A 26,778-nucleotide genomic window follows, 5' to 3' on the forward strand; every position below is an offset into this window, starting at 1 on the left:
CTACAATGAAGAGTGTTGATGTTAGGACCTTTTTATAGTTCTACAGAATTAGTGGTAACAGCAAATCATTGTCACGTATAATGTCACTCATTTCTTTCGGTAGTGCAAAGAAAGTCGAGATGGCAAGGCAATCGCAGTTACGCCAAGTCTTCTATTGTCGCGTCGCAATTATCTAATTTAGTTTAGATAAGTAAACATTTCAGTCTGGTGCAAAACATCAACGTCAATTATAACAACTTCTACGAATGTATTAATAACCTCACTAAAAAATCCGTGTTCTTATTTGTCTAAGTCCGTCTCCTGAGCGGCTACGACCGGCCCTCGTGGTATAACCGTGATCCCAGGCAATTTATTCACATCTATATTCTTCACGGTGTCCTTTTGATCCTGTCCTTCGCCAGCGCTCCAATACTTCTTATTGACTAACATTAGTAACATCAGTGCTGGCAGGTGTATCAGAGAGAACCTGAACAGTTTTCTAGAACTACCACTGTCGGATTTCTTGTAGAATTCATAGGCTGAAACAAAAGAAACGAATCAATTAGCTGCAATCCGAAAATAAGGCCACTCTTGAAAATACTTCCAGGAGCAGAACTATACAAATATACATATAAGGTTATACAGGATGGCTAAAAAATAAGTGCATTCCCGTTGCCAGGGAGGTTTTGGGATTATACATACTGAGCAATTTTTACTATGGGCATTATGGGACCAACCACAAAATCGCGAACAAAAAAAACCCTCCCATAGAAAATGGACCAGCCAAAAATGTATGAAATAGCCAAAAAATTTTTTCGTGATTTCGGGGTTGGTCCCATAGTAAAAGTTGCTCAGTATAATTCCAAAACCTCCCTGGCAACGGGAATGCACTTATTTTTTAGCCACCGTGTATAAGTATAGGTATAGTGCTTAGTTACTTCTACTGCTAATCGGTTTTACTTCAACTGCGAGTTCGTTTACAAGTATTGAATTATAATTAGGGTACGTATTTTCGTACGTAGTTCGTAGATCCCAAATAAGTCGGAAGTATATTCGTAGTAATTCATAAAATAAAGCGATAAACTGATGAAAGACTTATGACTCGACAAAATAACTAGCATCGGCCACCACCACACAGCTTGCCAATAAAAACTGTCGTGAGTTATTGGCAAAGAGCCGATAAGGAACTTGGGTCGTTGTTGAGTTTCACTACCTAAGACAAGACATCTATTATCGACATCACATCGCAAAATTATGTATTATATGTACCAATATGTACGAAACACGTATCGGGCTAATTTATGACTAAATTTTTCATCTAAAATATCAATTCAATTCAATTATTTATTCATAAAATTTTACATTTTATACGTATATCAAAATGTGAATAATAAAATAATAACATTGCGAATAAATGATTCGTTCATATAGTCTAAATTCTGAATAGTATTACATCACAAAAAAAATTCTAAGGATTATAATGACATTACTATACTTATAGATTTTGTTTACTCTACGAATAGCTCGTTAGATGGCGCTGTACCGTGTGATAAAAATCCTGAATCGCGCTATTGACATTTCTTTGGGATAATTATCCATTAGTAATTATATTATCATCGTACTTGCCAACGTTTAAATGCTGTTTTCAACAATTCGAGTTAGGTATTCGAGTTTTGCATGTTGTAATTATTAATGTTAAATTAAGTTTAAATTGTATTATTAATGTTAGTTTCTGAGCAACTGTTATCATTCATTAGTGGAAACTGTGGTTTGTGAATGTGTTATCTGATTTACTATGTGTGTTGTTTTTGGCTGTTTGTTTCCCAAAGGTTTAAATTAATAAATAATAACCCCAGACTTGGTAGAGATTTCATTTAGTTTATACGAGTAAATCGCTCCTTAGATGTCGGCTGTACCATGTGATAAAAATCCTGAATCGCGCTTTTGAGATTTTTCTTGGAATAATGACCCCGACTCGTACAAACGTTAATAGTTTAAAAATCGCTCGCTAGATGACGCTGTTAAGTGTAGTGAAAAGTTGAAAACCCTAAATCACGCTATTAAGATATTTCTTGGGATAATAACATTAATAACCCCCGGACAAGAGCCATGCCGTGGTGATCACGCAATTTCGTGCTTATCTAATACCCCATAAGGTTCAGTTCAGAAGTTACGAAAACATACCTAAGTACATAAAGTAGACGTTGAGGGGCAGTGACTCCAACGCGAACCAAGTATTGGTGACGCCGAGGTAAGAGGATGCGAGGCACGTGGCGGTGATCACGCCGGTGTGTCGGAGGGCCACTCTTCTGCATAATGCTGTAACAACACAGTACGTTTAATTTTGTGTTTTGAAGATGCAGGTTAATTTCGTTGAAGCTTCCTTGATACCCTTCTTGAAAAATTATTTTCTTTAGTTTTCTGTAATAGGTATGTAAGTAGGTTTAGTAAAAAATGACCGAAGCGCTAATTTGCGAACCACTGGATTCCGAGCAGCCCGCCCAGTGCAGAATAGTTAAAAAAATGATACTTTATATCTTTTTGAAGACTTGTCTAGTGGGTATTGGGCCCGGAAAGGGCATTATTTATTCGTGTGATGAGCACAAATATTTTGTTTCCGAGTCCGAGTGTTTTCTTTGTATTTAAGTATTTATATATCGTTTTCTGAGTACCCATAACACAAGCCTTCTCTAGCTTACTGTTGGACTTAGTCAATCTGTATAAATGTCCCATGATATTTATCTTGCCAGGATCCGGGACAGGCATCATTTTATATCCAGCTCGTCAGCTGACGTGCGCGGCTACAACCCAATATGAACCTATAATAATATGCATTTCGACCAAGGGCCTGACACTCTTTGATAGAGAAAGATAGTCTTATTGCGATTCCTATAAGAGGAAAGAGAAAATAGTGCCATGCTTTGTCTTTATCACCGACCAGGCATTTTTTCATACTTAGTCGGGTTATGTTATGGCATCATAGCAAGGAGGCGATGGCGCAATAACGAAATTTATAAGATTTAAAGAGAAAAAAGATTAAGCTGCCATACATAAAACTGTCAATACATGAATATGTCTTTCTCTTACCCCTGGTCGCTCGGTTTCATGTCTAGAACTACTTGTGTATACTATGTCTGATTTCGACAAGGTTCGAGATGACGCGTCGCGCACAGTGGGCGGGGCTTTCAAAGGATTAAAAGTCAGTTTCATGTTACCCGGGTCCGTGACCGCCATCATCCTGTAGCCAGCACGCGAGTAGTCGGGGCGCAGGTTCCAGGACAGCGCGTTGAAGTGCGGGAACTGCCACGAGTACAGCACCGCGCCCAGCACCAGCGCGCCCGCGTCCAGCGCTCCCGTGCAGCCCGCCCAGCCCATTAGCGGGGGAATCGCGCCCACTGAAAACAATAGTACATTACTTTACTACAGAGGCTGGGAAGTAAGCGGTTGACGGTGGCGACAACCTCTTTTCACGCCGATGTATGTATAGTGCTTTTCTCAAACATGCAATGAAATAAATAAAGAAATCTCCACGAAATTAAAGTTTTTATTCTAAAGAAACTAAAAGTAAACGAGGCACAAAATATAACTACCACCTATACGTATCTTTATCACACGTGTCGTATATTTTACACATGTAGTTTATCAATTTATTACACAAATTTTCAAGATATATTTATGTATCTTTGATTTTTTCGCCTTGCATCCGTCTGACTAGTTTTAGCCACATAACTAAGATTACATAGTTTTTTATGTTGATATTATGCTTCACATACATCGCTGCCTTAAACATGAAATATAATTAACAGGTATTCATTTAATATTTTCGTCGAAACTCATATTAAATAACACAATCAACAACGCACAATAAATCCAATTAAATAGAATTACAGAATGAAAAATGTTTAACTTTACCTCCAAAACGATTAAAAAAATACCTACGCGTGTTTGAGTAGACATTTTTACCGCTAATATTTAAATGAAATTTTTTAAATCTGTATTTGTAATTATAGTTTGTCAAAGGACTGTCTTATTTCAAACATAGACAGAGAGAATCATACTATCTTCATCTTACACTGGTACTAGCACCCGAAAGAAAAGGATGAGTATAGTTTTTTTTGTTCATATTTACTGCCAATTTGGTTTGACCAACTATACATTTGCAATTCAATATTATTGGAATTTGTTAATAATGTTTTATTAATGTTTTTTTTGGAAATTCTATACAAAGAAAACTGCAAAATATATCAAACAGGGGCGTAGCTAGAGGATATGGCGCCCGGGGCAGTCACTACATTCGCGCCCCCTGACGACTGACAAAAGTTTCCCTGCTGCTGCCTTTTGCCCATTTTGGCGCCCCCCCCCCCCCCTTGGTTGGCGCCCGGGGCACTTGCCCCCCCTGCCCCCCACCTAGTTACGCCACTGATATCAAATATCGTTTATTGTTTTTTTTTTAATAGTCGTATTGACAGAATGTCATTCCGAACCAAAAAGCGAATATATTTTTCATCACACTCACTCAGTAAATGTCACGCAAGCTTAGCGGGAACTATATAAAAAGCGTTTTCCCTAGGGAGTTATGAAGTTTATAATATTATAATTAACAGTTTTATGTCTTTATACTTCATTTTTGTATCGCAAGTGTGATAAAAAACATTGTGTGTAACACTAGGCGTTATAATATTGCAAACTCGAGTCTATAAATCCACACAGTGTGGTGTGGTGTGGTGTGTGTGTGTGTGTGGAGTGTGGAGTTGTAGACCCGCTTATTATAAGGGTGAAAATCGAATATAAGAATGTTTGAGATACATGTACCTACGGTCAGAGCTCGTACTGTATAGATTAGAGATCCATCCATCGCATCCTTTGTATTTTGTATCGCATCCAGTCTATATAAAATAAATAAATAAAAAAGCACTCTCAACTGTGTCAGATTTGTACTTAATGACAGTTAGATTACTCAGAATGGATAGTAAATTGGTAATTCCAACTGTCCTTTCAATATTTGGGATATAAAATCAGAAAATTCTGACATTTTTAATGCAAGTGAGATGTTTATTATCTAGATATTCTGTCTAACTAACCCACAGATCCCAGCTAAGTGTTAAGTATGGACATCCGCTTCATTGGCGTGTAAACCGACGTGTAGAGTATGAGGTTGCCGGCCTCCAGCACAGCTGTCAAAGGGTTGACGTCGAAGTAAATCAACAACCAGTAGCATTACTATTTAGTGCAACTAACCCACATAGTTCATTGGCGTGTAAACCGACGTGTAGAGTATGAGGTTGCCGGCCTCCAGCACAGCTGTCAAAGGGTTGACGCCGAAGTAAATCAACAACCAGTAAGTAGCCTTACTATTTAGTGCAACTAACCCACAGATCCCACCCAAGTGTTAAGTATGGACATCCGCTTCATTGGCGTGTAAACCGACGTGTAGAGTATGAGGTTGCCGGCGCCCAGCGCAGCTGTCAAAGGGTTGACGCCAAAGTAGAGTAAGCTAAGACCAGTCGTGCTTGTGATAGCCGCGAAACTCACTGCGTGTGTTGGCCTGCAAAGAGTTATATATTATATTAGTACCCGTGAAACATAAACTAAAATATCACTGAAGGTCTAATATCAATACAATTATATAATAGTAAATCGTTGAATAAAATATTCTAGATGTTATTTATTCATGGACTAGCAACAAGCACTTCTGAATAGTCTAAAAATAAATAAAATTATATTTTAAGGTAGATTAAGTAATTAGTAGTAGTAGTAAACACTTTATTGAACAAAACAAGTACATAACACAGAATTAATGTTAATAATCGTATATACCCTGCTCACGGTGTTCTTATAAGGCGACTTTGTATCGACGGTAGCTTTTATTTAACTTGCCCTGTTAGTTAATGTGGGATGGTGTAGGTCAAATCTTGGGAAACTAAATTTTACCCACTTCCCGATTTGCGATTGAAATAAAAATTTGCATACATATGTATAAGTCGGGTGACAATGCAACCATCAAGCTGATCTGATGATGGAGACAGGAGGTGGTCATAGGAACTGTGATAAAACAACGCATCCTAATTGTGTTTGTTGTTTTTAGAATTGTCTCCATGAGTATTAGTTGCCTGTGGTAAGAAAAGTACAGTCAGCGATTAAATGCTTGTACTATAAATGAAATGTTTGTCAAAAACTTATTTGTCCCTGGTACTAGGCACGAAAGGTTGTTTAAGTTAGTATGGAACTTACTCTAACAGCCCCTTGACTAGCACTCTATTCTTGGTCCGGGACATCTGCGCGTCGAACGGAACTTCATGGAACTGATTGATAGAGTTAGCGGCGGCGGAGACTAGCCCGGTGCCCGCGGCGCACAGCGCGAACGTGGTCGGGCAGAACGGCGCCGGCGCCAGCGCGTAGCCCGCCATTGATGTCATTACTACTAGAGCTGCAACAACCAATCATATGGGGTTATAGTGGTTAAACATTGTTCTGGACTGCAAGCAGGTAGTATACAGGAACAGGTACCTAGTGTCTCCGTGTACACTAAAGGAGGCAGTAAGCAACCTGAAAACCTTGCCAGGTTTTGTGGAGGAGCTAGAGTGGTCATAGTAGTGCTATCTCGTTTTTCACGCAAAATAGGCACAATGGTTGTCGATTTGCGGAAAAGGCCTGGGTTTAAAATACACCAAAAATCTAAAAGTAAAAGTCTGTCAGAAGTAAGGAATTTGTTTTGCCAATATTATAATTTTTGGGAACAGACAAGACAAATCAAAACCTAAATCTGTGTATAACCTGCTAGGCTAGAAACATTCTATTATTATTATTAGAAACATTGTTAAAAATTGTGTAATGTCACAGAATAACTAATAGTACTACCGTACAGAAAATTCACTCCTTCACAGATTTAGGTATAAAATTATACCTACACTCGCCGCCTGCAAGCAAAATTGAAACTTATAACCGCGCACGAACCGTGAATCTTCTTTGCGCGCCGCAGTTTTATGACCGAGCTGCGAGTGTCGGCACGGGGTTGTCACTCGACAAGTTTTTGTACCTATACCTACTGATTTATTATTTTTAAGATAAATATGTAGGAATTACAAACGTTGATTCTGTAAACATAAAATTTTTAGCCGGAGATAGTATTTCTGATTCTCACGGTAAGTAGGTATGCCTCAGAAGTACTTATTCCTTTGAAAATATGTCGGTCAATATAGTCCGGAATTTAAAAAAAATATGTTTTTTCTGCTTCCTTGTTCTTCCGTTTATTCAGACATCCGTAAACAGAACATTATCTTTTATACAGATTAGATCGCGATTTAGGTTTCGAAGCCATTGTAGTACTATTAGTTATTCTGTGGCCATTGCGTATTTTCAATTTTGCGCGAGCGCCACGTGACACGACTATCGTGCGAGCCGAGCGGCAGCCCACTGCCATACACCTTCCTGGGCGGTGCGCCGGCCAAATATACCTAAACTGCGCAGTGACACCCCCCTGGTAATGTACGGAACCCTTGTAACGCGAGTCTGACTCGCACTTGGCCAGTTTTTTTTTTATTCTGACTTCTAGGCCAGATTTTTTTGTTTTTAATTTTAGGTGTTTGCCGTTGCTGTCTAAGAAAAATATTGTGTGCAACGGTAAGTACATAATTAGGTCATAAAATTCTCGGGCCTGTTTTTGCAAAACTCAACTTCGTTTCGCCCTTGAATCAACTTTGGCCCTTGAATTTTAAGAACCCTTATTATATACCTGTTGCACAAAATGCTAATGAATTGTGAATTATAATTATGAATTAAAAATATTTTTATGGCCCTCTTTATTTTAGTAATAATACAGATAAGTATAAGCAAATATAAATTTAGGTAGACAAAGCAACTGCCTTGTCCTCGTTTAATCTTTAATCATAATATAAAAGTTCAAACTCCACAAAATTATAGAATAATTTGTTTAAAATGACTAAGTAATCTAATTATTTAAGATCTAAGCATATGGATTTAGTCTAGTTATTTAGAACTAGCTTTTGCCCGCCACTTCGTCTCCATGGAGTAATTTGGGTAGCTTATGTTTAATTCAATCTGCTTTTTATTGATTCCCTATATATACAAACTTCTAGCCCCCTTTTCACTCCCTTAAAGGATGACTTCTGGATAAAAACTACCCTATGTAATTCCCCGGGACTCAAACTATCTCTATACCAAATTTCAACTAAATTGGTTTAGTGGTTTTAGTGTGAAGAGGTAACAGACAGACACACTATAATATTATTATGGATTATAGATTTTAGATAATCAAACTAATCAAAAACCATACTTACATGTCAATCTAAACTTGGACAGCATCATGCAGTACTGGCCAACATTATTGGTCCTGTCATGAGCCGGGGTCTCCTTCCACACTCGGGTGTCCTCATTCTTAGCCTTCTTCGCCGGAGTTGCCGTCTGATTTTGTGTAGTGAGTGGCAGTTTGCTCTGCCAACTGTTTGACGTTGATATTCTAACCAACTGCTGGGATAAGGTACCATTCTGAAATTAAAAAGAGCCAAGAGACTATATTATTTGTTCTCCATAATATATTATTTAAATTAATTAATTAAAAAAAAATTGAATTAAATATCATTTATTTTCAGGCAACTAAGGAACCTTAGCTTAGCTCTAGCTACCCAAAAATCAGAACTTGCCATGGTCACTCAAAATAAAGAGTTTAAATACAATGGAGAAAGCCTTTGGTAGAGTAGGTCTCTGGGTAGAGGATAAATTTCCTTTAATGTCAAAAGTATTGTAAACAAAGTGAAAGAATGGTAGCAGGCGGTCTAGCATGAGTTGCGTTTTCGCGCGCGAGTCCATACTTGAAGTTGCGCTAGATGAGAATGTAACTCAGGTCAGATTATTGAAAGGACAGAGATTGACATGAGGCTTGTTTAAGTTAGATAAGAAAAACAAACCATTGGGAAAGCCTGTTGACTTTTACGGTTTTTGCATTCCGTATCCTGTGCAGACTGGGCCCTGTTACTAAGCCTTCACTGTCCATCTGTCTGTCAGCAGGTGATTGATTGAGATTTTTTTTACAGAATGTGTGTGTACTTCTATTTGTAGAAGTATATGATTTTTTTTGTAATCTATCTAGGTGTAGAAGTCTTCATTGTGTGAATAGAATAGAATATATTTTATTTGTATTAATTGTACATTGTCATATTCAAAAATTATTTGCAATTAGAAGAACAAAACAATTATTAAACTGATGATACATTTACAAGTCAATATGTTTCTAGTCAGAAAGTATGTTACGGTTTAGTAAATTGAAACTGCAATGTGGATTAATATTGCTTATCACATTAGTATGATTAATATTACTTACACCTATTTTCATGAGCACAGACTTAGTAGATATTCCGGCTACTCCATGCTTAAGGCAGAAGGTGCAATGGAGTACCTTTATATAAGACATGTTGCCCTTTTTAACGATTTTTCACGTCAACATCCTGAAAATAATTAATATGTAAACTATCGCAGACTGCTAACAGCAATTATAAACTATCACGGGAGTGTTCTTAATTTCACAACACAATAGTGCAATTATGTGGCCTACGTACATAGGTCATAGCTTTGGTAATAAATTTGTAAATAAATTAAACAATAATAGTAAAACCAATCGATAAACATAGCAATGGAACACTACACACATTCACTCGCACAAATTGTTAATTAGACGTTAAATAAAATTTCTTACTTATAAAGAATTATGCGACAATTGAGATGTTATATAATATAGTGTTTGTAATCAATTTTTAAGAAAGTTACAAGAAAAATTGATTTTATAAACATTTGAGGTTATTTAGGTAATCATGAAGGACGAGGGCGACACGATAAGAAAAACGTCACAAAATTAGTGAAGTGACAGATGTAGATCAAAGATCAAAAATTTGTATGGAAATATGGAAACGTGATGAAAACAAATAAACTGCATTGTTACCAACTGATAGGAAAAATATTATAAGGCTGGTACGTGGTACATCTATGGCTTACACACTCTAATGGTTCCTCTACACGATGGACCAGCGTAGGTCAGTCCAAGGGACGCAGCTATGCGGTGGAATGAGATAGCAATATCACTTGCTCCCTCTAACGCATCGTGTAGAGGAACCTTCACAACATATTACAACAACATTGACCGACAGTTAAAAAAAATAACTTAAAATAATGGCAACATTTAAAAAGATTCGTAGTGATACCAATTAAGTTTTCCTTGATTTTAGGTAATTATTAAGCTACAACGGAGTAAATCCACTGAATCCCATAAAAAATTGAATAGAAAATGAATAAAGTTTTGAGATGTAATGTGATACCAAATCGGTTATTTTAGTCAGTGCCAGGGGGTATCAATATTAGATATATTATTTAATTTTTAATACATAGCGCAGGAACTCGCCGCTGCCCCGCGCCCTTTCACTGCTCAATGCGCTCCTGGCATCGACGCCTGAGTGCGACCTATTTGCGTGGCGATGGACGGCAGTGTATAATGAATGCCTGAGATTCTGTGAGGCGATGGATGCTAGGTGCTCAACTGTTCCAACATAATTTGTCTGTCTGTCTATTCTAATGTTATGTGATATTATTGTTGTTATAATTGTTGCTGTTTTATGTATTATTATTGCTATTAGTTTTAAGTTTCGTGACGCATTGGTTCAACTGTAATGTCATGTAAACATTCTTATCAATAAAATAAATAAATAATAAATAAATACATATAATGGCAATCGCACATAATGCTTTACTCGTACCGTACTCGTAATTATGTGTGAATGTGACACCGTCGCACCGCACCAAGAATCTTGCACCGCACCAAGGTCATTGTCCGATGCATCCATAAGTAAGAGTGAGAAAGCGATATCTCTTGTTCAATCAGAATTATTTTTATTAATAGTTGACGATGATCCTTATGTCATTATGCAGCCGTGCCATGGCCAAGTCATTATAAGTATTCAATTTCCTTTTTCATATCGTCCCTATACTCTTAAAAGTCTAAGGACTGTCTCATTTCAAACATAGAGAATCATACTTCTTTGTCTTACACTAGTACTAGCACCGAAAAGAAAAGGATGAGTATAGTTTTTATTGTTCTTATTTACTGACAATTTAGTTTGACCAACTATTATGACCACATTTTCGGGAAATTATATAGTTGCGTAGGGCAACATTTCCTTTTTGTTTTTATTTTGATTCGATTGCGATTGGAACACGGAAGTAGTTGGTTTGTTTCTCGTTCTCGGTTCCTTTCGTACTGCATCGTATGAACTCGTTGACGAGCTTATTGTGAAATGTCTAATTGTTTTTTTCGAACAAGAGTATGATAATGAATGTCTAAATTATGGTGATAAACCGTTTGGATCCGGAATAAGAAAAGTAAATCCCTAAATATGGCCTCGAGGGGAGACAAAGGGAATGGAAATGGCGAGGAGCAGATTGTGGAGGTAATTGTTGGCCTAGATTTTGTTGAACAGTTAGGGGATGTGTTTTACGAGTTTGGGTATGTTTGTAGACGTTGGCGGAGGTGTTCCGCTGCTTCATATGTATGGAAAAGCTGGTGGACGCGCACCTGTGTCCGCACTGCTCGAAGCTGTGCTGCTATGCCTGCGTTCGGCGGTGGCTGACGGAGCAGCGCTCGCAGTGCCCTCACTGCCGCGCCTCCTTGCACCTACATGAGCTGGTCAACTGCCGCTGGGTGGAAGAGGTCACGCAGCAGATAGAGACCATGCAACAGACCAACTCTGCCACCCAAAGGGAGAGCTTTAGAGACAGGTCTGTAAACAACTGTTGTTGCTATGGAAAGTATGGAATAAATTACAGTCTGCAGTTAGACTAGTTAGTGTGAAAGGAATTGCGTTATTTCTATCCTTGACCTTTGTTTACAATGCAGAAAGATTGAATCTTATTGTTCCGTAATGGAATGATGTAAGTTGTCGTTGATTGATAATCTTTAGTCAAAATACAAGCAGGGCCGTATTTACCCTAGGGCCAAGGGGGCCATGGCCCAGGGTGGCAGGCTACAAGGGGTGGCAAAACAGGGTTTTTTTCCTTATATGAGATACATTATCATCACTTAATGAGGTGGCGAATCTAACTGACCCGGCATGCCAAATCTTTAAAATATGCCTCCGGATAGAAGAGCGAACTAACAACACAATAAATCAATAACTTAACAATTATTTTTAGATGCCCAACACATCAAGAGAAACTCACAGTATACTGTTGGACTTGCCGCCGGTGCATCTGCCACCAGTGCGCGCTGTGGGGCGGCACCCACTCGGGCCACACATTCAAGCCCCTGGAGGAGGTTTACGAGCAACATGTGACTCAGATCCGAGATGAGGTGTCACAGCTTAGACGGAGGCTCATGGAGCTGATTAGTTTGGTGCAGGATGTGGTAAGTGATTTACTCATTAAAAAATTATTTGTAAAAAAAAAGTATTTACTATTTATAAATCATATGGCAGTTAAACATTGATTAAAAATTAATCAACTGCAAAAACTAACTTGAATGCTTGTTTTTTTAGGGTTCCGTACCCAAAGGGTAAAAACGGGACCCTATTACTAAGACCCCGCTGTCCGTCTGTCTGTCTGTCACCAGGCTGTATCACATGAACCGTGATAGCTAGACAGTTGAAATTTTCACAGATGATGTATTTCTGTTGCCGCTATAACAACAAATACTAAAAAGTACGGAACCCTCGGTGAGCGAGTCCGACTCTCACTTGGCCAGTTTTTAAAGACTGCATCATGCATGAAATAATAGGGTATTTGGTATTTGACTACTAGTCAAATTAGTTTCTTTTTTCAAACTGTCAAAACGATTTTGCTACTAGGGAATTTATAATTTAATTTAATATGAAACACTAGCATGTGACGTCACAATCAAATTACCTACTCTTTATAATAATAAATAATAAATAAATTTTATTTATTTCAAGTAACATGACTCATAAAATTTGTTAGTTTACAATATTAATTCTTATCCCTAATGTTACTCTATTCAGTTTTAAAATACATAAACTCCATCTGACTACACATGGTCCCCTGCTCCCTGGCAACGGGAATGCACTTATTTTTGTGCCACCCTGTATATTCCTTTGCAAGTATAAATAATTGAAAGTTATACAAAAGTGTCACAAATATATTTTTTGCAAATCCTTTGTGTTGAGCAGAAGTTGCTCTCTCTGACCCTGTGACCCCCTTAGTGAATGCATTGTGTTGTGCATGCACAAACATACACTTACATTTAGCAAGGATGTCACTTTGGCAGTGGGAAAATTAACATTTTAGTACAAAAGGTATATCAATTAGCCTCATGCATGAAGTTTATATTTGAACGAAATATGATTTATTCGGATGTTTGTTACCGTTATATCATGTTACAAATGCATTTCCGTTTTTAAATTACCATTTAATTACCTAAAATTATAAATAAAAAGTACAAAAATTTGCCCGCGAAAAGCTAGTGTGTGAAACGCTCGAAACGCCACGTGACGTCACGCGTTCGACAGATTAGTGTCATTAGTAGCAAACGTCAGTTGGGCCGCCCAACGTGTGACGTCATCACGCTCTATCGAATTCGCGCCAAAAATTATGAGCGTTTCAACCGCTCAAAAATTTTCAACATTTTAAATATTTTTTAATAAAATAATGTTAAGGTTTACAAAAGTATTTTTATCATTTCCGGTGTTCCAAAGATATAAATTATGAATCCAAAATAAAAATAAATTCATGCATGGAGCTAATTGACAATGACAACAATCAAATCAATGAATGTCAATAATACTCCTAAATGCATCAACTTCCGTGATCCTAAATTTGCTAGTTTAAAAACGACTATGAAGGCATACATTTAGAAAAGAATATAGATTTTTTTTCTGATCCAATAATAAAGAGTTGTTGGGAAACGTTAAGGGTCAATATGGGTTTGGTTCAACATCAACATTTTAAAACATACGTCAAACCTTAAAATCTAAAACACAAACGTATGCACATAAAAGAAAAAAAAAACATAAAAAGACACTAAAACTAACTAAAAAAAAACACATTACTGATATACTATCCTACTTATACTATCAACCCCATTCCGACCCCCACCCAGCCCAAAAGTGCCAAATATACTAGCGGCATTACCATGCTGGATGGCAAGCGATGCATTTCAATTTTCAATTTCAATTTATTTATTTCGCTTGAACATACACAGTTGTTATGGTTACATGTCATTGGGATGTTATAGGTACATAGTGTAGCTATTAAGTGTTACATGCATGTATGGTCTACCACAATATGGCATGCAAAATCTTAGACTAACTTAAAATAATAATCTAAATAATCTAACTACAATGTTTTAGGTTAGTTTAATTTTTATACTCTATGTTTAGGTAGTTATTTATTTAATTTTAAATTGTATTTCAATGAAAATTCCTTAAATATTACAATCAAAATGTCAAGTTATCAAAATATTCATTCAGATTATAAAATGGTCTTATTAGTAGAAATGATTTTAATTTCTTGGAAAAGTCAATAATATCAATAATCACATTGCCTAATGTCCTCATATATATTAATAAATATCGAGAAATGTTTTGAGAAGTTTAAGACTAGTTGTAAGAAACAATTCTGGGACATGCAACAAAGGTGAAACGAATTTAAAACAGCAAATAAGGAAATATTATATGGCTAAATAAATATAACTACTTTCTTGTTACTAGAAATAGTAAAGATCTGTTATCTGTTCCGTTAGGAGCGCAACGTGGAATCAGTCCGTGCAGCGAAAGACGAGCGCGTGCGGGAAATCCGTAACGCTGTGGAACTAATGATCTCCCGCCTGGACTCGGCACTCAAGGCCAAGCTCCTGACGCTGATGGGCCAGAAGAACAGCCTCACACAGGAGACCGAGCAGCTTGAGCATTTGCTGCAGGAGATTGAGCATCAGCTACATGCTAGCACTAGGTATGGTCACTTACTGTAATATTAGTTGTTAGGAAGGTTTTATAACTAGCGGCTACGGCTCTACAAGGAGGAGTGATGTAAATTAAAAAAAAAAACCGGCCAAGGACTCGCGCACCGAGGGTTCCGTACATTACATAATTTTAACAATGTATTTTTTATGCGAAACGTGAGTGAAAGGTAAATTGCGGTTCACGATTTATGACGTATAAAAAAAAACTACTTACCAGATCTCGTTCAAACCAATTTTTATCATTCTCTTATTTTAGAAGTTACAGGGGGGGCGGGGGGGCACACATTTTACCACTTTGGAAGTGTCTCTCGCGCAAACTATTCAGTTTAGAAAAGAATGATATTGGAAACCTCAATATCATTTTTGAAGACCTATCCATAGATAGAGCACAGGGTTTGATAAAAAAAAATTTTTGAGTTTCAGTTCCAAGTATGGGGAGCCCCCAAAATTTATTGTTTTATTTTTATTTTTGTGTGAAAATCTTAATGCGGTTCACATCTACTTACCAAGTTTCAACAGTATAGTTCTTATAGTTTCAGAGAAAAGTGGCTGTGACATACGGACGGACAGACAGACATACATGACGAATCTATAAGGGTTCCGTTTTGTGCCATTTGGCTACGGAACCCTAATTATATTCTAACTAGATTTTGTAAAGATAAAAACTAAATCGCATATAGGACTTTAGCCTTGAGAATTATCCCAATTTCATAGACAGCTTTGTCTTCATGGTATCAAGACAATGCCAAATGTGGTATTTTTTCGAGATGTTAGGAATACCATGTTGTATTTCCATCAGTTCGATTGCCTCGTAAACTACATGTTATGTCCTATATGTCACTCTCTCATTCATTATTGAGTATTTTAATGAAGTGGTAAAAGAAGGATATGAACTACCATAATAAATTTAACATAAACATTCTTGTCACCTAATTAGGATTAACATTTCATTAGCATAAAAATACAAATCATTCACGCAATTATTAGATTCCAATGCTATATTAGCTTAATATCCATATTATATTTATACAGGTCTGAGTTAATAGCCAAGAGTAGTGACCTGTCGAAGATGATTCACCAAGTGCGCAAGAAACCTATGGCGAGCTTTGTCACTGCCCCAGTACCCGCGGATTTCCATAGGTAAGTAGTTATGACAGCAATGACTTCCGTGGTGATTTTGCGTGCTTTTTACATGTTGTGTTCAAAGTTAAAAATGCGTCATACTGGTAACATTTATCTAAATGTAGTCACGAAGACGCCGTCTAAAGTGCAATGGCGTAATCTAAACGGATATTGCATGCATTTTAGGGTCATTAGCACAAGAAAAGTCTTGACAGCACGATTCAGGATTTTTACTACGTAGAACAGCGCCATCTAGCGTGTGATTTGTACACTTTGAGGTCATGACCGGTCATTATCTCAACAAAAAATTACTAAACAAATATTTTTTCTGTTTTTGGTCAGGGGCCCTTAAGGTGGTTCGACTAGGTTACCCAAAGCTTAAACCCCGCTAGATGGCGTCACTTTCGCAAATTTTCAGGTTTTATTTTTTTGTGGAATAGTGTTGGTATCTGTATACTTAAAAGTATGTTTAGCGCACTCTTTACATAAATATTGAACTATTATAATAAACATTGAATACTTCATTAGTGTAAAAAACACTTTTAAAGTCGACAGAGTGTTTCTGTCATGCTATTTCCTACTATTACTCACACATGCAAACAGTGTTTTCGTGATTGCTTGTAGTAGACAATTTCATGCAGTGTAAGTATGCTGCAATGGCGTTGCGGTATGTTCGTGGAAATACGTGCAAGAGGATTCGGGTTCGAGACTGGTACGTCAGGGGTACTTTTTTTTGTCCTTTTTGTGTTATCTTATGTTTCTTATACCTTTTATTCTTCGAATTCTTGTCCGATTCCGATATAACCGAAATATATTTCAGTGATATCGGAAACGGCTCTAACGATTTCGATGAAATTTGCTGTAAGGGGTTCGATCTAGCTAAGTCTTATCTCTGGGAAAACGAGCATTTTTGAGTTTTTACTTATGTTTTCTTTTTCTCCTAGATATTCAGTATTATTAATAAATTAGTTTATAACGTTTTATAAAAATATGTGACGTTTTGAACTAAAAGGTACCACATTGTCGGTTGTCGATTAGGTTGATTTCATTTTGAAGCTTTATGGAAATATGACAACAATAAGTAGGTACCCGTTTGGTTGAAAACGCCACATATATTGAAAACCTGTCTTTCACAAATCTCACCTTTTTGGGTTCTTCCAACTCAGAAAGGATGGAGAATACTGACGATTCTTAGTAGCACTAGCCCAAGGAAGTCCAGGTTTGTAAGTGTCAGGTATCAGTTTTTTTTTAAAGCGCTAAATATAGTTCTACAAGTAAAGCAATCCCTTACTGCCCAGCCTCTATAGTATTTTTCAAACTGGAAGGGTACGATGATAGATTTCATCTCCATACAATTTATAACCTAATAATGCCAAATGTTGCAAAATTATATTGAATTGAGATCTATCATCGTACCCTTGCAGTTTGAAATAGTTATTTACGATACAAGTGCGGAAAAGAGAAAATTCGAAACGAGTGGCGACAGATTAAAACACGACCGCAGAGAGTGTTTTAAATCGACACGAGTTGCGAATTACCTATTCGCACGTGTATCGTACAACGTTTTACAGTACATATGGCCCTTTAAACTTTCGACATATGCATGAAAAGTGCTCTTTACGCACTAGGGCGAGAAAGTTGCACCATATGTACTGTAAAATACTTTTTAGTACATATGGTGCTACATATACGTTACCGCCCTAGTGCGGTAATTAGTACAATACGTGCATATGTCGAAAATGTAAAAGGCCATAATTATGTACTGTAAAACGTTGTACAATACACGTGCGAAAAGGTAATTCGCAACTCGTGTCGATTAAAACACTTCCTTCGGTCGTGTTTCAATTTATAGCCACTCGTTGCCAATTTCCTACTTTTCGCACTTGTATCGTAATGTACTAATAATAAAGTAGTAATTGTAAAATAAAATTAAAACTTTTTTATATTATTTTTTTTTGGATTCAAGTAGGTACAGTGAGTAATAACATTGCATGGCCTTCTAATTATAACTATTATAGAAAACGGGATATTTATCATGTTTATTTATATTATTTATTTCTCGATATTTTGGCCGGTCTTGCAAGACCAGTCGTTGTGGAGATCCCTGGGGAGGCCTATGTCCAGCAGTGGATGTCTTGTTGGTGTAGATGGATTCACACAACAAATGAAATAACATTTTTTCATATTTGTTATCCGTAGTTGTCCCTGTACCTGAAAGAAAAATAATATCATGATAGCACAAATTCTCTAATGTTATAGGAAGAAAGATGAAGCAACAATATGGATTCTAATAAAGTTATCATTTACTTACCTAGTAATAATTGTGCTTTTCATTCATAGACAAAATTCCATAATTTTCATCCCCAGGAAATGTTATTTTACTTTATTGCAGTGAGGATGTCCTGATTTTTTCTGGCTAATGAAGGAAAACATTTTATTTCCAAGAATGCCTCTTCATTTTGCACAATACCTAAAAAAACCTAGAGTTAGTGACACATTGACTATTCGGCAACCAAAACAGTAATAATTACATTATATAGGTATTGTTCACTGCTTAAATATATCTACCATTACGGAAGAAGTGAGAATTATTTTCTAAAAAGATCGGCACGAGAAAATTACAATGTACAATGAAGGAATGAAACTGTACCTACCTTACGAAACTTCACCATCATGAATTCCGCTTCAATTGAGTCTGAATTTTTCTGGATTTTCGCAGACCAGAACACCGATGATTTTTGTAACTTGATTTAGACGTTGCTACATATATTATTATACTCTTTGCGTTGCTATCATTTTCAATTTATACAAACAAATTGATGTCACAATAAACATGACCCTATGTGTCAGTGTCAACACTGTCAAATAAAAATGCACTAAACATGACGCCACTGCAAATCTTGCCAGGTCGGCCAGGCAACGTCGCCAACGTCATAGAGTGGCAACGCCGCACGCAACGTATTTGTACACGACATTTGTGACACACACATACGTAAAATTGATGAAAAAATTACGTTGATTTATGTATGATTTCTGTATGAAACAAAGTTTTTCTATTAATTTAGCGCAAACGAATATTCGAAAGTAGATAAATGAGCAAATATTTGTGTAGTAATAGTGTGTAGTGCCTTAATTAAAGCAGATTGAATTTTGTATGAAAATCGAACCACCTTAATGTCATTCATTATCCGCATTTATCTTTATTTGGTAACTAAGGGAAAAAGTAAAAAAAAAACGCGCCCAACGTGGGGCTCGAACCCACGACCCTGAGATTAAGAGTCTCATGCTCTACCGACTGAGCTAGCCGGGCTGTTGGATGAGGTAACGAAATTAGCCATTGCTTACATTAGGTCACCCAGGATTTTTGGAATTGATTTAAAAAACCGGACAAGTGCGAGTCGGACTCGCCCACCGAGGGTTCCGTACTTTTTAGTATTTGTTGTTATAGCGGAAAGAGAAATACACCATCTGTGAAAATTTCAACTGTAGCTATCACAGTTGATGAGATACAGCCTGGTAACAGACAGACGGACAGAGGAGTCTTTAGTAATAGGGTCCTGTTTTTACCCTTTGGGTACGGAACCCTGAAAACGGTTGTCAATGTTTCGTCGAGGCACAAATCTACTTTATCAGTGGTGCTTAAAATAATGTTGATATTTATACTTCTAAAATACTAACGTCCTATATCGTTAAATAATTATTTGATGTTAGTATGTCTCACAACAGTTTAAATTCGGTCCTATATCATACATCAAAATTAAAATAATATCAGTTTATGTACTTGTTTATGAACAATTGGGTTGGTACGGTTAAAATTATCTTTGGCGACCTTGACACTTGTCATGCGACATGCGTGCGTATGAACCGAATTTAATACTCGTAACGCAAGTAAACTTCCTGTTGTCACGCGAATTTCGTACACGACAAGCAAATCAATAAATGTATCTAAATGGTGTCAATGAGAGGTATGCAAAGATTTGTGGTTGGTATTTCTTTCTGTTGATCGAAATTTTATGTTAGTATGTAATCTTTACTAGTTTTAAAACTTCCAAACTAGCCACTTTACTAAAAGGTTAATAGATGCACGGTCACAAAATGCTTGCTCGAAAGAAATCGAATCTTAAGTACAACAAATAGGCCTGGGCCTCGGCATACTTTGCGTTAATTGATAATGTTTTTTGTTCAAACAAAACCGTTTTGCATTCATGTTTTAGATTTCAATACCTATATTTTTGTCACTTAGTACCAAACAATAGTAAACAAGTAGCTGGCAGCATTCAGCGTCCGATAATTTAATAGATCGGTGAATCGGTGTATCCTACTGCTAGAAAACGTCCTGCCTTTCGTCCCAGAATAATGCGTAGGGCTACATGCGTAGCGTAGTGCAAGAAGGCCTTTTAGGTTGTATTATTTATTGCTTCGTAACAAGATGCTTAATGCAATAGCTGCATGTCTGTGACTGTTCAATTTAGATATCATAATATATTCTAACGTCAATACACACTCATCTCTCGACGAGAGCCTTACGCCGAGAGTTCGACCCAATCGGAGAAGGGCGAAACGAGACGAGCAAGAGTGGGACGAGAGGGGAGCAGTCATAGAGGTAGAATAATATAAAAAGGAAATGGCCCCTCCCCCATTTGACCGAACGAGATGTTCCTATGAAACTTTCAGTAGGAGTATCAGATAAAGCGCTATTATCGTTTGTCCTTGTCATATTAGTCTCACTTTTCCTTTCTGCCTAAAGTACTTCTAAAAAGTCCTAAATGACGTAGACTTTTTTGTTGCCCACCGTTTTTATGGTGGGTAATAATGAACCCGACCAAATTACGTAGGTTTATGGTATGTTGTCAGGAATGTTAAAACGTGTTTTTAATTTTGTCGCATTGCATATGTTCTGTCCCTCAAGGGCGCACGCGTTTAGCACGTCTATGTAATGCTAGGTGTATGGGAGCAGTACGCACTCGTTCTCGGCCTGTTTCGTGTGTACTGCCGCCATTACATTTTTGTTATTTTCAAGCAAAAGGTAACTTAAGTTACGGCCATAGAGATGCAATTCGAAATAGTTCTTATCGATAACCGACGTACCTTTTTTCTTAAAACTTTTTTTTAAAATTCACTATAAGTATTAGTACAGTTTGTCTGTTTTGAACAGCGAGATCGTCCCGAGTTACGACAGCAGCACCTTCCCGCTGACCAACTTCACTCAACTCCAGCACGCGGCCGCACCCGTATATTCTGCCCCTCTCCACGTTAACGGGCTATGCTGGCGTCTGAAGGTGTACCCGGATGGCAATGGTGTTGTACGGGGGAACTACCTGTCTGTGTTCTTGGAGCTCAGCGCCGGTCTACCAGAGACTTCCAAGTGAGTTTACTTTTGGATTTCAACTTTTGTGATTCTATGACAGTCTTTACCTATTCACTACGGTGTCGTACTTTGCGCCACTCCACGTCAACGGGCTATGCTGGCGTCTGAAGGTGTACCCGGACGGCAATGGCTTTGTACGAGGGAACTACCAATCGGTGTTCTTAGAGCTGAGCGCTGGACTGCCAGAGACCTCTAAGTGAGTGGTGAACTTTTGTAATTCTATGAGAAACTTTAGAAAGGACTATGCGTCAAAATGGTCCAAAAAACCAACAGAGTTGAGAGTTCTCATTGGTAGGACTTTTTATCTATTATATTTCATTATATATTGACACCAAGTTGAATTCCATTGCAGAACTGAAATAATCAAGTTTTAATCTATGCGTGCGCATAATATGCGCAGTATATTATACCTACTGATTCCTTCGACCGGTGAAACCATTTGCCGCGCACGGCCGGCGGTGCGCGAACATCTGCCCTGCAGCAATTCGTTTCCTTCTTTGTACTCTATTGCCCAGGTAATAAGGATGACAATTTTAAGACCTAATTATGTACCATTGCACACAATATTTTTCTCAGACAGCAACGGCAAACACCTAAAATTAAAAACAAATAATCTGGCCTAGAAGTCAGAATAAAAAAAAACCGGCCAAGTGCGAGTCAGACTCGCGTTCCAAGGGTTCCGTACATTGTATTGTATTGGATTGTAGTTCGGGCGATTTTCCGCAACTCGACGACTGGCGCCTATTTTGCGTGACATGGGGGTGGGCTAGTCCTGCCAGCCCAGCTCCTCGAGGAAACCTATCAAACCTCAACATCAACTACAATACAATACAATACAATACAATACAAGGATGACAACATTTGTAACTAAAATACCAATATCTCAGTTCTACAATGAAATTCCGCTCAGTGCCCATAGAACGAAATGGAGTACATAGAAATACCTATCCAATGACCTAATTCTCATCTCTGTTGGTTTTCGGACCAGGCTCCATACAAAATTGCCCACGGTCCTTTAGAAATATGCTGTAGTATCGTACTTCGCGCCTCAAGTGAGCTATGTTGTTGTCTGACCATGTACTTGGATGGAAATTGTACGAGGGAACTACATATCTGTGTTCTAAAGACCTCCAAGTGAGTTCTAGCAGACTTTTGGAGTCTGTATCGGTGGCATGGTACTGTGCGACTCTGGACGACAACAGACTATGCCAGCGTTTGAAGGTGAACCCGGATGGCAATGTCAAGATCGTACGTATCTGGCGTTACCACTCCATTCCATGGTATTAATATTTTACTGGAGCCATGAATAAATTTTAAATTCGTTCGCAGATACGAGTACCGAGTGGAGATGCTCCACCAAGTCTCCCGCGACCCGTCCAAGAACATCGTCCGAGAGTTCGCGTCCGACTTCGAAGTCGGCGAGTGCTGGGGTTACAACCGGTTCTTCCGACTGGACCTACTGGCTAGCGAGGGATACCTCAACCCGGACACAGATACCCTTATACTGAGGTATGTATTACGAATTACTTACTCTAGTATCGTATCGAAGAAAGTTGCATGCGAGTTGTCCGATTTCGAAGTTGGCGAGAGTTGGGTTCTTCCGACTAGACATGCAGCGAGGGATACCTCAACCCGGACACCGATACCCTTAATACTGACATACCTCAATCTACTCGTAATACATACTTACATGTGTACTTACTTAGGTATATTACTCAAATGTCCCTTACAACATCGTGTGCGAGTGGTAGGTAGGGACTTTGAGTAAGTGGAAGAAGATGGCACGTTAGGTTGCGTATTTACCATGCTATAAAAAATCCAATTAAATGATTTTAGACATATTTCAACATTTTCTTTGGCGAACTTTTCAAAATGGGAAATTTGTTTATTTAACTCTTGATAAATTTTGTAAAAGTTCCTAAGACGATTACCAACTTTTTTACTTTTGCAACTTGCACACTATTAGTACGAATCGACTATTAGTACAAGACTATAAGTAATTGACAGGTTCCAAGTGCGGCCACCCACATTCTATCAGCGTTGCCGCGACCAGCAGTGGTACATCAACCAGCTCATCAATATGCGCAGCCAGCATATCCTACAAATTAACGATCTCAAAGAGGTGCGTTCTCGTTTCATTATAAATTCGTGGTGTGAATTTTTAGACTCTTAGTAATTACACCTGGATAATTACACTCTTACTCTTAATTCGAAAACGTCCAAAACAATGGACCCTCTTTGCATTTTTTCCTAAACAGAATCATCAATAACTGTTAAGCGCTGTTAAGATTAGAAAGAAGAAAAAAAGATTTAATAATCCATTTTATTATAATTATCGATGTTAGAGAAAATACAAGGAGTGTGACAAGGGTCCTGCAATTTGTACAGCGTCACATTGTATGGGAAAACAGCAGTATTTTAATAGAACATGACACACGTCAACTGTCATCCAGGCCTTCCGCTGCTTTCCAGGGATTCATTTTCTAACAAACCTCGACATGAAAGAAGAAAAACGCCTTATGAAGTGTTCTACATTCCAATGTTTACCAATTGTTTTTCTTCCAGCGCCTGTCGCTCGAAATGTCCCGCAACTCAATGGCGGCCACCCGCGCACCGACAAGCGCTACTCCAGCGTCGCAGGCCTCCGACACTGACAACCCGGCGCAAAATAAGCCCGTCGACGGCAACGCCGTCAGCGACGCGTTGTTGTTCGCTGGACAATGGAAATACTCGCCGCACGCGACTGTCAGTGGCCAGCGGCTCATGAGCCCAGGTTGGTTGACAACAAGCATCCGTGACCGCGGCCCCGATTTATTTTTCGGAAAAGATAAGCAAAGATTGTGAGGAAGTTGGGTGTCAGCGAAATTAATCCTCAAATTATCTATCAGGATCCTTGACGCCGGTACTGTTTGAAGAGTCCCGCAACAACGACGTGTCGTCCGCCGGCGTGTGCGGCTACGGCGACTACGGCGACCGCCACCTGCCCGTCAACTTGCCGTCCACTTCCAGGTATTGTACTTTTGTCAGGATCCCTGTCGCCGGTACTTAGACTCTGGCAACTACGACGTGTCGGATAGAAATGGCATATTCTTTTTTTTTCAAAATTGAATGTCAGTAATTGTTAATTAAAAAGTTAGACAAGTTCTTCTGAGGAAGCGTTCAGGTTTATTTATTGTAGTGAGTGTTTGTTGGTCCAGGTCGGTGAATTCCCTCGGCTGCAACGGCGGCGCGGACAGCATGGCGCTGGTGAGCCTGCACACGCTGCTGAGCGCCGCCGCGCCACCGCGGGCGCCCTCGCGGGTGCCCAGCAAGCTGCCGCGCCAGCACCAGCCCAGCAAGGACGAGCTCGCCAGTGGGTATCCCGCTCACTACAAATACAAACTGACAGTAGGGACCACGAGCCAAAACGTTTTACAACCGCCTAATCTAAAATAAGTTTTTTGACAAAACAATTACTTTTGATACAAGCTATTGTCGCTGACTGTACTTTCAGCTGGCAACTAAAACTCATCGAGATAACCAGCTCCATGTTAGCATATTATTGAATTATCTTCGGTATTACGGAAGTACTCCAAATTTCAACTGGATTTGATATACATTATACAAGAGGTTCAAATTTAAATTACAAGATTTGAATCAATACAAAGAAACAAATTTACGCAGGGAAGCTAAATAAAAAAATGTAAAAAAAAGGTATCTATTAATCAGCGTTTAATTACAGCAGTGGCGTCAGTGCCGGTGTCCGAAGCCCCCCACACGGAGGCGGCGCTGTGCGCGTCCATGTCCTCGCCCGAGCTGCACGCGTGCGCGGGCCCGGAGCCGGCGCCCGAGCCGCGCGAGCCCGCTCCGCCGCTCGCCTCCGAGTCCAGCAGCGACGCGGGGGTCAGTACCACATGTGTATACCGTGTACTCGGCCTCCGTGATAGACAGTGCCACACACGGAGGCGGCGCTGTGCGCGTCCATGTCCTCGCCCGAGCTGCACGCGTGCGCGGGCCCGGAGCCGGCGCCCGAGCCGCGCGAGCCCGCTCCGCCGCTCGCCTCCGAGTCCAGCAGCGACGCGGGGGTCAGTACCACATGTGTATACCGTGTACTCGGCCTCCGTGATAGACAGTGCCACACACGGAGGCGGCGCTGTGCGCGTCCATGTCCTCGCCCGAGCTGCACGCGTGCGCGGGCCCGGAGCCGGCGCCCGAGCCGCGCGAGCCCGCTCCGCCGCTCGCCTCCGAGTCCAGCAGCGACGCGGGGGTCAGTACCACATGTGTATACCGTGTACTCGGCCTCCGTGATAGACAGTGCCACACACGGAGGCGGCGCTGTGCGCGTCCATGTCCTCGCCCGAGCTGCACGCGTGCGCGGGCCCGGAGCCGGCGCCCGAGCCGCGCGAGCCCGCTCCGCCGCTCGCCTCCGAGTCCAGCAGCGACGCGGGGGTCAGTACCACATGTGTATACCGTGTACTCGGCCTCCGTGATAGACAGTGCCACACACGGAGGCGGCGCTGTGCGCGTCCATGTCCTCGCCCGAGCTGCACGCGTGCGCGGGCCCGGAGCCGGCGCCCGAGCCGCGCGAGCCCGCTCCGCCGCTCGCCTCCGAGTCCAGCAGCGACGCGGGGGTCAGTACCACATGTGTATACCGTGTACTCGGCCTCCGTGATAGACAGTGCCACACACGGAGGCGGCGCTGTGCGCGTCCATGTCCTCGCCCGAGCTGCACGCGTGCGCGGGCCCGGAGCCGGCGCCCGAGCCGCGCGAGCCCGCTCCGCCGCTCGCCTCCGAGTCCAGCAGCGACGCGGGGGTCAGTACCACATGTGTATACCGTGTACTCGGCCTCCGTGATAGACAGTGCCACACACGGAGGCGGCGCTGTGCGCGTCCATGTCCTCGCCCGAGCTGCACGCGTGCGCGGGCCCGGAGCCGGCGCCCGAGCCGCGCGAGCCCGCTCCGCCGCTCGCCTCCGAGTCCAGCAGCGACGCGGGGGTCAGTACCACATGTGTATACCGTGTACTCGGCCTCCGTGATAGACAGTGCCACACACGGAGGCGGCGCTGTGCGCGTCCATGTCCTCGCCCGAGCTGCACGCGTGCGCGGGCCCGGAGCCGGCGCCCGAGCCGCGCGAGCCCGCTCCGCCGCTCGCCTCCGAGTCCAGCAGCGACGCGGGGGTCAGTACCACATGTGTATACCGTGTACTCGGCCTCCGTGATAGACAGTGCCACACACGGAGGCGGCGCTGTGCGCGTCCATGTCCTCGCCCGAGCTGCACGCGTGCGCGGGCCCGGAGCCGGCGCCCGAGCCGCGCGAGCCCGCTCCGCCGCTCGCCTCCGAGTCCAGCAGCGACGCGGGG

General features: G+C 40.3%; 2 protein-coding genes and 1 non-coding gene across 3 annotated transcripts in view; 1 reads left to right on the forward strand and 2 right to left on the reverse strand.

Annotated features, from left to right (window-relative positions):
• LOC134742176 (protoheme IX farnesyltransferase, mitochondrial) lies at positions 1-9,845 on the reverse strand. The gene is made up of 8 exons (XM_063675157.1): positions 9,689-9,845; positions 9,317-9,440; positions 8,277-8,484; positions 6,211-6,406; positions 5,349-5,524; positions 3,195-3,374; positions 2,164-2,298; positions 1-518 (listed from the first exon to the last, which is right to left on the reverse strand). The coding sequence occupies exons 2-8, from the start codon at positions 9,404-9,406 to the stop codon at positions 280-282; spliced, it is 1,224 nt and encodes a 407-aa protein (XP_063531227.1). The 5' UTR covers positions 9,407-9,440; positions 9,689-9,845; the 3' UTR covers positions 1-279.
• Positions 9,846-11,175: 1,330 nt separating this feature from the next.
• LOC134742335 (mucin-5AC-like) overlaps positions 11,176-26,778 on the forward strand; it is a 28,967-nt gene continuing 13,364 nt past the window's right edge. Inside the window, exons 1-20 of the mRNA XM_063675385.1 lie at positions 11,176-11,429; positions 11,498-11,757; positions 12,172-12,382; positions 14,732-14,940; positions 15,983-16,090; positions 21,228-21,437; positions 22,770-22,949; positions 23,448-23,562; positions 24,006-24,213; positions 24,329-24,449; positions 24,638-24,792; positions 25,162-25,322; positions 25,367-25,504; positions 25,549-25,686; positions 25,731-25,868; positions 25,913-26,050; positions 26,095-26,232; positions 26,277-26,414; positions 26,459-26,596; positions 26,641-26,778. Of these exons, the coding sequence (XP_063531455.1) occupies positions 11,376-11,429; positions 11,498-11,757; positions 12,172-12,382; positions 14,732-14,940; positions 15,983-16,090; positions 21,228-21,437; positions 22,770-22,949; positions 23,448-23,562; positions 24,006-24,213; positions 24,329-24,449; positions 24,638-24,792; positions 25,162-25,322; positions 25,367-25,504; positions 25,549-25,686; positions 25,731-25,868; positions 25,913-26,050; positions 26,095-26,232; positions 26,277-26,414; positions 26,459-26,596; positions 26,641-26,778 (3,096 nt within the window). The 5' untranslated portion in view covers positions 11,176-11,375. The remainder of the gene's footprint in view (positions 11,430-11,497; positions 11,758-12,171; positions 12,383-14,731; positions 14,941-15,982; positions 16,091-21,227; positions 21,438-22,769; positions 22,950-23,447; positions 23,563-24,005; positions 24,214-24,328; positions 24,450-24,637; positions 24,793-25,161; positions 25,323-25,366; positions 25,505-25,548; positions 25,687-25,730; positions 25,869-25,912; positions 26,051-26,094; positions 26,233-26,276; positions 26,415-26,458; positions 26,597-26,640) is intronic.
• Trnak-cuu (transfer RNA lysine (anticodon CUU)) lies at positions 19,310-19,382 on the reverse strand. The gene has a single exon. It is a non-coding gene; the product is annotated as a tRNA-Lys (tRNA).

This window comes from Cydia strobilella, chromosome 6 (genome assembly GCF_947568885.1).
Source record: "Cydia strobilella chromosome 6, ilCydStro3.1, whole genome shotgun sequence".
NCBI classification, from domain to species: domain Eukaryota; kingdom Metazoa; phylum Arthropoda; class Insecta; order Lepidoptera; family Tortricidae; genus Cydia; species Cydia strobilella.